Source organism: Asterias rubens, chromosome 7 (genome assembly GCF_902459465.1).
Source record: "Asterias rubens chromosome 7, eAstRub1.3, whole genome shotgun sequence".
Taxonomy (NCBI): Eukaryota; Metazoa; Echinodermata; class Asteroidea; order Forcipulatida; family Asteriidae; genus Asterias; species Asterias rubens.
Window position 1 is genome coordinate 12153418 of NC_047068.1, and position 12631 is coordinate 12166048.

General features: G+C 37.9%; 1 protein-coding gene across 3 annotated transcripts in view; it reads right to left on the reverse strand.

Annotated features, from left to right (window-relative positions):
- LOC117292239 (zinc finger ZZ-type and EF-hand domain-containing protein 1-like) overlaps positions 1-12631 on the reverse strand; it is a 62395-nt gene that overhangs the window by 23970 nt on the left and 25794 nt on the right. Inside the window, exons 35-47 of one of the 3 annotated variants that reach the window (XM_033774217.1) lie at positions 12206-12360; positions 11215-11303; positions 10412-10533; positions 10059-10138; positions 8948-9020; positions 8391-8464; positions 6562-6657; positions 4650-4741; positions 3634-3798; positions 3127-3252; positions 2359-2489; positions 1551-1714; positions 190-334 (exon numbers count right to left, since the gene is read on the reverse strand). In XM_033774217.1, coding sequence (XP_033630108.1) covers positions 190-334; positions 1551-1714; positions 2359-2489; positions 3127-3252; positions 3634-3798; positions 4650-4741; positions 6562-6657; positions 8391-8464; positions 8948-9020; positions 10059-10138; positions 10412-10533; positions 11215-11303; positions 12206-12360 — 1512 coding nt within the window. Of the gene's footprint in view, positions 1-189; positions 335-1550; positions 1715-2358; positions 2490-3126; positions 3253-3633; positions 3799-4649; positions 4742-6561; positions 6658-8390; positions 8465-8905; positions 9021-10058; positions 10139-10411; positions 10534-11214; positions 11304-12205; positions 12361-12631 lie in introns of all 3 variants that reach the window. The other 2 variants (XM_033774216.1, XM_033774219.1) reach the window with 2 other exon arrangements.

Here is a 12631-nt window from a genome sequence, read left to right on the forward strand (position 1 = left end):
AGCAGACACTTAACTATAATTGCTTCTCTCCACCCAGGGGTAAATGGGTACCTGTGAGGGCAGAGATTGTTCTTGCGACTGATTTAGCTCAGTAGAGCATATTTGTAGCACAGGCTGAACAGAGAAGCCCTATGGGTGTGAAAAGCAAGGCGTAAAAACAGACTATAATTATTATTATTTTGCACTGACCAAAGTAGCAAGCGTAGCAGTAGTCGAAGGCTTCACATTCCAGACATCGATAGTGGGCACCAGGCAGAGTAATATTACATCCATCACACATCATACTGATGGATGGTAGCTGGTTGCAGTAACGTGCCACAAACATCTGTCGAGCCTAAGGATTGGAGGAAACAAAACATACAACAACTGAAGTGTTGTTTGAAACTTTGCATGGTGGTGTGAATAACAAGAATAAACTATAAATAATAGTAAACTTGCAGGTACAACCCTGTATATATCTCTTTTGAGGGAGTGTTGGCTCTGAAAAAAAACCGGATTGGTCTCGTCGTTTCGACAGTGTACTGCTATGCTCGTCGTCAGGAGAGCTAATAAAGAAGAGCAGAGTAGACTTGTTCATAACGTTGGGACCAGACCGGCTCTTTTCCTCTTAAAAGATTTGATACATGGTTGTACCCGCAAATCTACTATTATTTATAGTCTATTGCTGCAACAACTGAGTTGGTACCCCTAAACAACGCTATTGATGAAAAAAGAGAGACCGCCATAATTAAGCTAGATGGCTTAAGTTGATAGAGCCCCGGCACGTTAATCCAGAGGTCACAAGGTATGTGGAGCTACATTTTTTAAGTATGAGACCTATTCCTTTGCCAAGCACCATGCAGTGGCTGGATGGATGCTGGATGGAGTTTGCCTGGAACTGGTTGCCTGCAGATTGCCTCATGTAATAAAGGCACTGGAGAGTGGACACGTTTGGTAATTGTCAAAGACCAGTGCTCTCACATGGTGCATACAGACATATGCATAAAATAACAAACCTGTGGAAATTTTGGCTCATTTGGTCATCGCAGTTGCAACATAATAATTAAAGAAAAACCACCCTTGTCACACAACTTTGTGTGCTTTCAGATGCATAATAAAAGTCTTCAGCTAAAGTCTTTTAATATTTGAGTGAGAAGTTACCTATTTCTCAAAAACTATGTTACTCCAGAGGGAGCCGTCTCTAACAATGTTTTATACTATCAACAGCTCTCCATTGCTCGTTACCAAGAAAAATTGTATTTATATGTAGAGTAATTACCAATAGTGTCCAGTGCCTATAAGCTAAACAATGTCATACACCCTGTATATGCCTTCTTTTAATTTTCATGCATGACGTCATAATTCTAACCCAAAATGAGGCTTTAGGCGCATGTCCGCCACCACTTGCAGCGGCTGCGCCTATGGCCTCGTTTTGGGTTAGAATTGTGACGTAATCATGCATAAATATTAAGAACGGCGTATGTTTTCTGAAAGTTTGTATACAGTCAGCGCCTCGTGTACCTTGTTTGGTAGATACATGCGCTGTATAATACTTTGATATTATAATTTACCCTTCGTTCCTCTGGGCTGGCCTGCTCCGCGATGTTATCAAACCACTCCAGGAACTTCTCATTGTCTTGGAACTCGTCGTACCATTCCAGGCACTGTTTGTGGACCTCAAGCTGCTTGGCTTCGTCCCCGGCACTCACCAACCGATCTCGGATGCTCATGTTCCCTACAGGAGAAGAAATAAAACTTTTAGAAATTTGGATTCTTCAAGAATTTCAATTCTTGGCGGCGGTAAACAACTGTTTTGGTCATTGGCCAGTGATTCTGACAACAAAAAAGTTTGGACAGTATTAAAGGAATTAATAATTAAACATTTCTACATCATAATTTTTAAGGCACTTCCAAAAAACTTCCTCTCAGCTACTGATTTGTACCCTTTAAAGGGCACTGAACACCTTTGGTAATTGTCAAAGACCAGTATACTCACTTGATGTATCCCAACATATGCATAAAATAACAAATCTGTGTACATTTTGGACTCAGTTGGTCATCAAAATTGCAAGAGAATGATGTCAGAACAAACACCCTTGCTGTCCAAATTTGTGTGCTTTTAGATGACTTTCAAATGTTTCAGGCCTGAAGTCTTTTAATGTTTGAGTGAGAAATTACCCCTTTCTCAAAAAATGTGTTACTTCAGAGGGAGCTGTTTCTCACAATTTGTTATACAATCAACAGCTATCCATTGCTCGTTACCAAATAAGTTTTTATACTAACCAATATTTGGAGTAATTAACAATAGTGTCCAGTGCCATAATAAAAATCAAGAAAAGTTAAAAAACCCAAGGAAACTTTAGAATCATAAAATCTTACTCTTTGAGATGTTGAGGAGCAGGAGGGGGGCCTTGATGTCGCACAAGAATTGCAGATCATAACGTTGCCAGTCTACGTCCAGAATGTGAAGAAGACAAGCTTGCATGCAGGCGTATCCCATCTGGACCTCTCTGACATTCAAAACGATACAAAAATATTCAACCACCAGTGGATAATCTTTCATAGAGCTGCTTAAGCAGAAATCGCTCAACACATTCCTGCTTAGCAGAAATTAGCAGGTTATCAGTGACATTATTGTTAATGTCACATGGTATTTTAGCTGGTAACCTTAATCCTGGTAAGCATAATTTTGTTGTAGTTAGCTAGTTTTTGTGCCTAAGCAGCTCTATGGAAATAGGCCCTGGGCCCAATTTCATAGAGCTGCTTCAGCAGAAATCGCTTAACAAATACCTGCTCGGAAGAAACGCCAGGGTTATCATGCCAGTTTTAACAGGTAAGTTTTTATAGGCCAATTTTAACAGCCGATTTTGACTAGCTACATGTAGTTCTAGCAGGCCAATTTTAACAGGTCAGTTTTGATTAGCCAGTTCTAACAGGCCAGTTTAACCGGCCAGTTCTAACAGGCCAGTTTTTACCAGCCAGTTCTAAAAGACCAGTTTAACCGGCCAGTTCTAACAGGCCAGTTTTCACCAGCCAGTTTTTACCAGCCAGTTCTAAAAGACCAGTTTAACCGGCCAGTTCTAACAGGCCAGTTTTCACCAGCCAGTTTTAACAGGCAAATTTTAACATGCCACAGACATTACTTACTCGGACTGTTCTGTGCAATCAAAGTTTTCAATAGCTTTGACTAGACTCCGTACAAGGAGGTAGAAAGATCTGCGTAAACTAGCCTCCAGCTCAAGCCCACAACCGTCTAGTCCACTTGCGTAATGCCTGAATAAAAAGAAACAAACAGTCAACATCTCTTAAAGAAATATTATTTTTGGGGTTGATCACTGCCAAGGCTTTTTGGCAAGTTCTGTGCTTATAATTGAACAAAATCAGTGACCCTTTTTTGACAAAATCATTGACACTATTTTGACAAAATCATTGACTCTATTTTGACAAAATCATTGACTCTATTTTGACAAAATCATTGACCCTATATTTTGACTAATCATTGACTAATAACTGGCAGATGATGTTAAAAGTAAAAACAAAAATTAACAATTATAAAAGTTTCATTCAATGCAAAGTTTTGTTATCAATGCAAACGGGAATACACATTTTGAGTACTGTTTCTGGTCTTCCTTTTTTTATGTGAAGGTCACTTACGTTTCTCCGCTGTGCCTGGTGTGCAGCATCTCTTTCAGGAACTGTACACAGTCCGTCTGGAAGATGCTTGGCTCGCCATTCGTCTTGAGGAACTTACAAGCAATCTGGTATATCTCAGCCACAGCGCTGGCTCGATCCTGCCTCTCCTTGAGGAGATCTCTCACCCTACAAGGAGAAAATGTATCCATCAGAAAAAGAAAAAAAATCAACATCATGGCAGTATCATCTGAAGACCCCCAACATTACTAAAGTATATTTCGAAAAACCCTTCCCATGAAATATGTAAACTGCACATAGCGTGTGTCACTAACACTTTGGTTGGCAAAATGAGGGAACACCCATGCTGTTTTATATGTGGTTAATAGCAGCATGACGCAAACACGATTGTGCATCTGCTAAATGCACATCTCTATAGATTTGCCAACCGATTGGATCTGTATATGCATGCGTGAATGTAATTAACATACTTCATGGGAAGGGTCTATTGAAATAAACATGCACAAGCAAAGCCGCCACCGTTGGCATATTGAAATTGAGAATTACATTCAATATAATAGGGGGGAGAATCTAATAATCGGGGGAATTTTTCGTTTTTTGTTCATCAGAACATAACTATATTGGTTGATATTTTAGAGAATTTTCTGCAGAATCAGTTCTGCCACTTGGCCATGACACCCAACAGTACAAAGCTTAAAATCCTACTTTCATAATCAAATTAGTTGCAAAGTGACTATTTTACATTTTTCGGCTGTCAGAGCATACCGATTGAAACATTAAGTTGCCCCTAAAATGCTCCAGTAGAAATTTACAATTTCCTCAAATTTACAATTTCATTTACTTAGAAGAAAAGGCCTTGGTGCACTTGCCCTTTCAGAAATGCCACCACTACTGAAAAGAGATTTAACAAATGGTGTCACCATAAACCCCATCTGATTGTTCTCCCACCATTCAAAGCTTCAAATCCTACTTATCGAAACAAGTCAGATGTAAAAAATCTTTGAGACAACATGACGTACCTTTCAACAGTGAGGTGAGGATTTTTGACAAAGTCGAGGACCAGCTTAAACTCTGGATACTGGCTCAGCACCGTGCCTTCCTCGGCCGTCCCCTAAACATAAGATACAATCAAAACACTGTGAAACTGCTAAGCAGACAAAGTAGCTAAGCATATTAAGTCAAGAGAAAAAAACATTAACCGGTAAAATAAGATACACATTATTTGTAACTGGTTTTAACTTTACAGTTTGCTTATTATCAAAACTCTTGCTCAATTTGTGTCAACCCTCCTACTGTTTGACTATTTACTTGCATCCACTGTGGTTTAGAACGATAGTTTAACTATGGCAGCCTGCAATATGACATGATGTGGTGAGTGCATTTACACAGTACACAGTCAACCATCCTACGGTCAAACCATTCAATATCATTGGAGGATAGATAAAACTATGCCAGCCTGCAACCCGTAGCCTGCAGGCCAAATTACAAAACATAAAGAATACAACTGGAATGGAGTCTAGACAAAATTGTTTTAAAAAGTGAACAGGTATGGTCCTGCCAAAACAAACCCCAGAAGAATTCCAAAGTGCACCAGAGTATTATAGAAAGATTATAATGATATGATGGTTTGAATGTGTCCACACAGAACAAACACACAGGTGCACACCCTGAACCTCATCGATATAACCGGTGCAGTAGTTTTGTAACGTTGGTAAATACACCATCTCACCATGGGTAGAGTTGTAAACGCATATAAAATTGTAAAAACACATATATTTTTTAGATGCTTGGACAGGTTTTGCTTTTGCTGTGATGCCCTTTGCAAAGTCCCGGCACAAATTTATTCTTTCCTCATAAAAGTGGCCCTTGCCCGACGAAAATGTTTGGGCCCCTTCAAGAGTGAAGTTCAAGGCCCACTTTCTCTTCCATAGAAACGTGAAAAGACACATCTTCAGTGTTTGGCATACAACAATGACCAAAGAAAGCTTTTTACAAAAATAATGTCACTTTTAAGACTAGTACATGCTTCAAATGAACGAGGAGAGGGGAGGGAGGAATTTGTGAAACTTATGAATAGGACTTGGGAGGGGTGGGTTGTGGGGAGGTAAAAGGGGGTAAGAGGGGGTAAAGGATGCTTTAAGATGGGAGGTAATCCATATCTATGGAACCATTTTTTTTTGTATCTCTTCTTAAAAATATTTGTTTCTTATTTCATCCCTCTCCAGACTTCAAAGTTTATCTAAAATCAGGAAGAAGTAGGCAGCTTTTTTTTCAAACAGGAATATATATTCTTAATCAGGAAAGGCCTTATAACTTTTCTATGGTCACTTTTATTGACAGACTTCAGATTTCTTCTTAAAGAGGGACTCTTAAGGTCAAATTCAGTCTTGAGATGCACTTTTTTTCCAATAGGTAAACAAAACGGGGGTGAAATTACAAGGCTCTCACTTCATGTTTAAATGGTGTAAAATGCACCTGTGTTTAATCCCCTTCAAGTGCAATTTTTGTCAGAGCCCAAAATATTTGATGTCGCCACACTTTCAACTATATGGACTTTACATTTTTCCACAAACATTTTTTTAGTTAAATCCTGAATTTTGATGACATGTTGACAGGCACAAAAATTTGTCTAAGGATGTAAAAATCCATTAGTTTTCGTTGTCCGATGACATCATGTTTAAAATTTCCTTTGGAACAGTATCAAATAAAATGACATTAACACCATTTTAATGCGAGGTTAAGGGCTTGCCATTTTTTTCTCAATTCACATGAAAACTCTTGTTTTTATTGGGAAAATAAGTGCAACACAAAACTTGATTTGTCCTTGGAGACCCTCTTAAATATCAAAGCTTTGAAAACTGTTACACTTGTCCGTTTTGTCAGAAAGAAATCCACCCGAGCCAGATAAAGAGGGCGCTGTTGCCTAGTTACCTGAAATGCTGCATTCCTCTCGGAGGATGTTTGTCTCTCTTGGAAAGCTCTACTCTCTAGAGACTTGCTCCTTGTGTACAACTCGCTGCATTTTCGCTGAATTTGAAAACAAATACAGTGCCGAGTTTGTTTTGGGGGTTTTTGATTTCTTTAATAATAATTATTATAACTGTTTTCTATGTTTTAAAGAGCTGATTTTGAAAACAAATACAGTGACCTGTTTGTTTTTTGTTTTTTTTGTTTTTTATTTTTCTTTAAAAGTAATTATTATAACTAGTTTCTATATAGTGGTTTGCTGAACTTGAAACGTATACAGTGATGTATTTGTTTTTGGTTTTTGTTTACTTTAAAATTAATGATAATAACTAGTTTCTATGTAGCGCTTTATTCTACGGGTGCTTCAAAGCACTTGTTTCCAGATGTTTGTTTTTAAGCAAATGAACTATGAAACCCATTTTTAGGGTTGACAAGGTGTTGCGGCGCATTCGGCGGAGCATTCAGCAGCCACTGCCAGAAACACTGGGGTGAACCCAGTCTCTTAACGAGAAGTGTAACTTGGTTCTTTTACATGCATTACACAACACACGGGACCCACAGCTTAACGTCCAATCCAAAGGACGAAGCAATAATGGTTAAGTGTCTTGCTCAAGGACACAAGTGTCATGACTGGGACTGGAACCCACACTCTACTGATCAGAAATACCAGAGCTTGAGTCAGATGTGCTTGACCGCCCGATCAAGACACGCCACTTCCAGTGGACTGATTGGAGGAATAGTCAGTGAAATGAATTGGAAGAGGGCAGAGGGGATTGATGTACATCAAAGCAAAGTAAATTCAGCATGCAGCATTTAACAAATAAAATAATTGTGGCAACAATTTCTTTTTTAATGATTTAGTTTCAGATTCAGTTTTTCTCTCTATTTTATTTTTGTTTTTGTTGGGAGGGAGTGTTGTGTTTTGTTCTTTTAAGCCCTCGACTCTGTTAAAGCCAAAACGTCAGGCCAAAGCCACTTTTTGCAAAGGTCACTTTGGGTGGTAAAACAATTTGCAACTGCTGATTATTTCAATCAGACATTCAATCATCAGATGCAGATTTCACTGATCTATATTTGGTTCTGATGATTAAGCCATTTGTACACAAATTAGTTTTTTTTTTTTTTTTCATTTTTGAAAAAAACATAATCTATGCTTTAACTATTTTTAAACCCTAAGTTGATACCAAATTTGGTTCCAAAGTTGTGAAAGTAGAAACAACAAGAAATATGAGAGAGAAAAAAACGAGAAAAGGGGTTTAAATTCAAGCTGTAAATTCACCATCTGATAATCAACCCATTGGTGCACAAATAAGCAACACATGCTACCAGTCAAAACAACATGTGGTGTGAACAAACAAAATAATTTAAATTGTCGACCCAGGTAATTTTTTGTAATTTTTCATTTTTATTATACCTTTGAAAAGAGCATAATATTGTTCTAACACTGTTAAAATTACATGTTGATACCATGTCAAAAGAAGTGAAAGTCTAAATACCAAGAGATGCGAGAGAATAAAACTGAGCGAAAAGGAATTTAAAATGAGTTGCATGTTGCTTCAATGCTAATTTTTAATATTAACTATCAGAAAGGGAAGTTGCCAATATCAAATAAAACATAATTTGGCATTTACATTTTGACTTTTGAAAATGTCACCCTTGTTGGCCTGCTTTGCCTCGTTTTTAATTTTTCGACAAACCACTCATTTAGCTTGATTGCATCACCCTTGTTGTGACCCATTTTCCCTTAATCCACGTAAAGTCTTGCTAAAAATTTGCTTAAAATTCACACTTACCTCCAGTTTCTTCTCCAGCTTCGTGAGTCCAGCAAACTGAAGAAGGAAACGGGCCTTGTCTCGGAATATTTCAACTGTACGACAGAAATTAAAGCAACGTTTTTAGCAACATATCAAAATCTTTTTTTTTTTTTTTTCATTCTAAACTGTTTAATGATGTGGGCCAAATTTCATTTAACAGTAAGCAAATTTTCATACTTAATGTAGCAGAAAAATTTGCTCAGGTGTAAGGTTATCTCATATCTCATTGCGCGTTCACCATTGTTTATTTTTGTGCAGTAAGCACTGGAAGGTTAGCCTTCCTTTTTGGTTAGCAGCACTGCGAAATGGAAACAGTAGGCACAACATGTTCTGTTAAGCAGCTCTACACAAAATGTTACAGTTGCTACTACATGTATACAACGATTGCATGTATACGAGTACAATACAGCAGAATATGACCACAAGCTGAGATTATTTTGCTAAATGCAAAACTGCTGGATGAAGTTATTCCCCGATGAAAAACAAATACTAACTTTCTGAAAGGCAAGGCCCCAAGTTGTCTGGAGTTTTCTTACCGGGTTCTAACTCCGATACATTCATGTTGGGGTCATTCTCTTTGGCTGCCAGTCGTTTTTGTCTCAGATCAATCTGCGGAGGTAACATGGATGTTTTAAGAACAAAATTCGGCAAAACTTCTTTGGTTTCTGTTTTAACACATACGAAGCGTGGACCAGCGTATTCAATTTCAAAGAGCTGATTAAGCAAAAAAAGGTTACCAGCCAAAATAACATTTGAAATGTACAACTTGTGACTGGTATCCTGCGAAATTTCTGCTTAGAAAAATAAAAGGTTACCAGCCAAAATAACATGTCAAATGTACAATTTGTGACTGTATCCTGCTAAATTTCTGCTTCCCGAAAAAAGGTTACCAGCCAAAATAACATGTCAAATGTACAACTTGTGACTGGTATCTTGCTAAATTTCTGCTTAGAAAAATAAAAGGTTACCAGCCAAAATAACATGTCAAATGTACCGTTTGTGACTGGTATCCTGCTAAATTTCTGCTTCCCCAAAAAAGGTTACCAGCCAAAATAACATGTCAAATGTACAACTTATGACTGGTATCATGCTAAATTTCTGCTTCACAATTTTTAAGCAATAATTCCTGATAAAGCAACTCAATAAAATTGGATCCTGATTACAACAAAAACGTCCAAATAATGTAAGGAGTTGAAACCTTATGGGGACTTATAAAGTTCATACTAGAACCATGTTTGATTTTCTGCGAAACATTTCACCTGAAAATAAGTCACACTCGAGATAACAGCAGCTGATTTTGGACGTTACAACCACAATTAAGGACAATGTGTTTCCATGCTGAAAATTGTGCCAATCCCAAGTAGGATTTGAAATTAGTGGTGGTCAATAGGTTTGCGTAAAAACGCAGCGTCGCCTAAAATGCACACTTCACTGAATAATGCACAGTGATATTGAACACCAAGATGGCGCATCCAAGACTATTCTGATAATGACGGCAGGTGAATTGTGTCAATACTCAAAAAGAGAGCAACCTCTCTGCCAATCATGTATTATACTTTTTAAACAATCACAAGTATTATTTCCCCTTGGATAACTGTCTGAAAATTTAAGAAAATTTAGTCTACTTTAATCAACTGTAATATTTACCAGAAGTGGCCTGAGTCCCTCTGCAGTTCTGAATGCTTGGATTATACCATCACTGGGTTTACAAGTGGAGTCTCCATCAACTACAAGATAAAAACAACACGATTATCATCAATTACAAGATAAAAACAGAGTGGAAGAAGGACGTCGCAAAAAATTTACCACAGAAAGGGCATAAGTAAGCAGGGATGAGATTTCCCGAATACAAGCTTTCCTTAAAAATGGCTTGCAGCCTGGCTAAAAACACCTTGACCAGATGTTACAATTAAAAAAAAAAAAAAAATGACCCAATCCCATCCATTCCTTACTATTGGGCAATAACAAAAAAAAAGGTAAAATTTGCATGAATCAGTTACCATAATTAGGGATAATCTCTCGGAGTTCCTGTGAGTGCCACAAGAGGGCAGCAAACACCGACATGACAGCATCGTTGACGAGTTCACCACCGACTGAAGGCATGTGGTATTGTTCCCGACACCTTGAAAACAAATTGTAAAAAGAATTCTTACTTCAAACGAGAAAACTACTCTCAATACACAGCCGAAGGTGTATTAGAAATGTTAGCTTGCTTAGAACTTCGTCAACCATTGACAAATTTTCCAATATTTTCGTCTGCCGCCACCTAGTGTCTCGAAGTCTCCCAATGTAAATAAAATACTACAGAGCTTGTCACAAATCTAACACAGGTGTCATGATTATGAATCAGCTGCTTCTCTCCACACAGGAGTACAGATTAACACTAAACACCGTATCATAAAATAATATAATTAGAGTAGCAGTTGCTTCTCTCAACGCAAGAGCACACTTGAGTGTTTAACAAGCAGAATATCATAAAATCAGAGAGTAAAAGTTGCTTCTCTCCACAAAAGAGTACAAATGAGCCCTTAAAAAAGGAAGTATATCACGCAATTTGACAGTAACCGTTGCTTCTCTCCACACAGGAGTACACATGAGCTTGAAATACAAAATTATATTGAAAAATCAGATAAAAATGTTCACTTCTCTCCACACAGGAAGGAGTACAGATGAACATAGAGCGATAACTTGTGACAATATTAAGTTTCTACTTCTCGATATCTGTCAAGTGAAAAATAATTTTGTCCGGTGCCTTCTTTTTCGTCTAAAACAGCTCTAGGAGATGAAGCCCTTGATACCTTACCTCTTAATAAACTTGAGAGAAGCTCCTTGTGAGATGTATGCAACCTCCACCAGAAAGCTGTTAATCACTGACTCAATGGGCTCAGTTCTCTGAAGACAAGAACAGGTAACAATTGGAATAATCATGCTAGCCCATATCTGTCAGACTGGTCACGGTGGATACACACTGCTCTTAATAATAGTGGCTTCTTATAGAGCACTTCAAATCCATCACTCAGTGAGGCTCATTGCGCTCGTACATTTCTACCCCTAGGCCCAATTTCATAGAGCTGCTAAGCACGAAAATTTGCTAAGCATGAAATTTCTTCCTTGATAAAAACAGGATTACCAACCAAATTTCCACGTGATTTTCAGGATAGGCAAGCAACAGCTGCATACCAGTAACAAGCAATATGCAATAAATAGGAATTTGGTTGGCAATCCTGTTTTTATCAATGAGGAAATTTCATGCTAAGCAAATTTTTGTGCTTAGCAGCTCTATGAAATTGGGCCCTGGTCACTGGTCCATTTATTTCATTCTTTAAACCATCTCAGCTCCCTGGGGAGTATACAGCCTGTGCGACACTTATATGCGCTACTCGGCTAAATCAATCACAAGAACCATCTCTGCCCTCGCAGGTACCCATTAACACTTTCAAAATTGTGACAGTTAAAACATGCAATAAAAAGTTGTTCAAAGTTAAGTTGTTTATTGAACATACATTGGCACATTTTTTTCAATTCAAATTTTAACCCATTTCTTATGTCATTTATCAGGGAAAAAAACTGCGAAAGCATGCGAGCATGAAGACCAATTATTAACGTTTATCTTCAGTTTTAACAGCCCTACCATGCAGTCTGGGGCTTTATTGTATGGTTTTATCTCTTTAAGAATTTGATCTAAAAAATCATTTAAAAAAGGAATTTCTTTTTTTAGGGCAAAACAAAACAGAATTCTGTTTCAAAAGGGAGGAATCACATCCCTGATGTATTGATAATAAATATTGACATACATGGATACCGGACAGGGATCGGGTTAGCCTGATGACCTCGTGACCTCCTCTGAAGAGTGTCCTCCACAGCTCTCCTTTCAATAGGTTAGTCGCTGCCGTCTTCTGGCCCTCCTCGGGGTCTGTGGTGGCGCTTGGACTCGCCTCTGGTTTCTTAGCTGTATCAGAACGAGAAAATATTCAATTCATGTCAACAATTTTCATACTACTGTACTCTTCTCTAGTTATAACGTATACAAAATATTACATAGATAATTAAAATAATGAGCACAGAGGATGGAGGGAAAATAGTTAATCTATGTAGACCAAAATAAAGAGAGTATGAGGCTGTCAGATTAAGTCAAGGCTTGTAGAAGACAGCCAAGACAGACAAACTACAAACATGGAGACAAGACAAACAGGTTAGACCATTCAGTTAGACATGGTTCA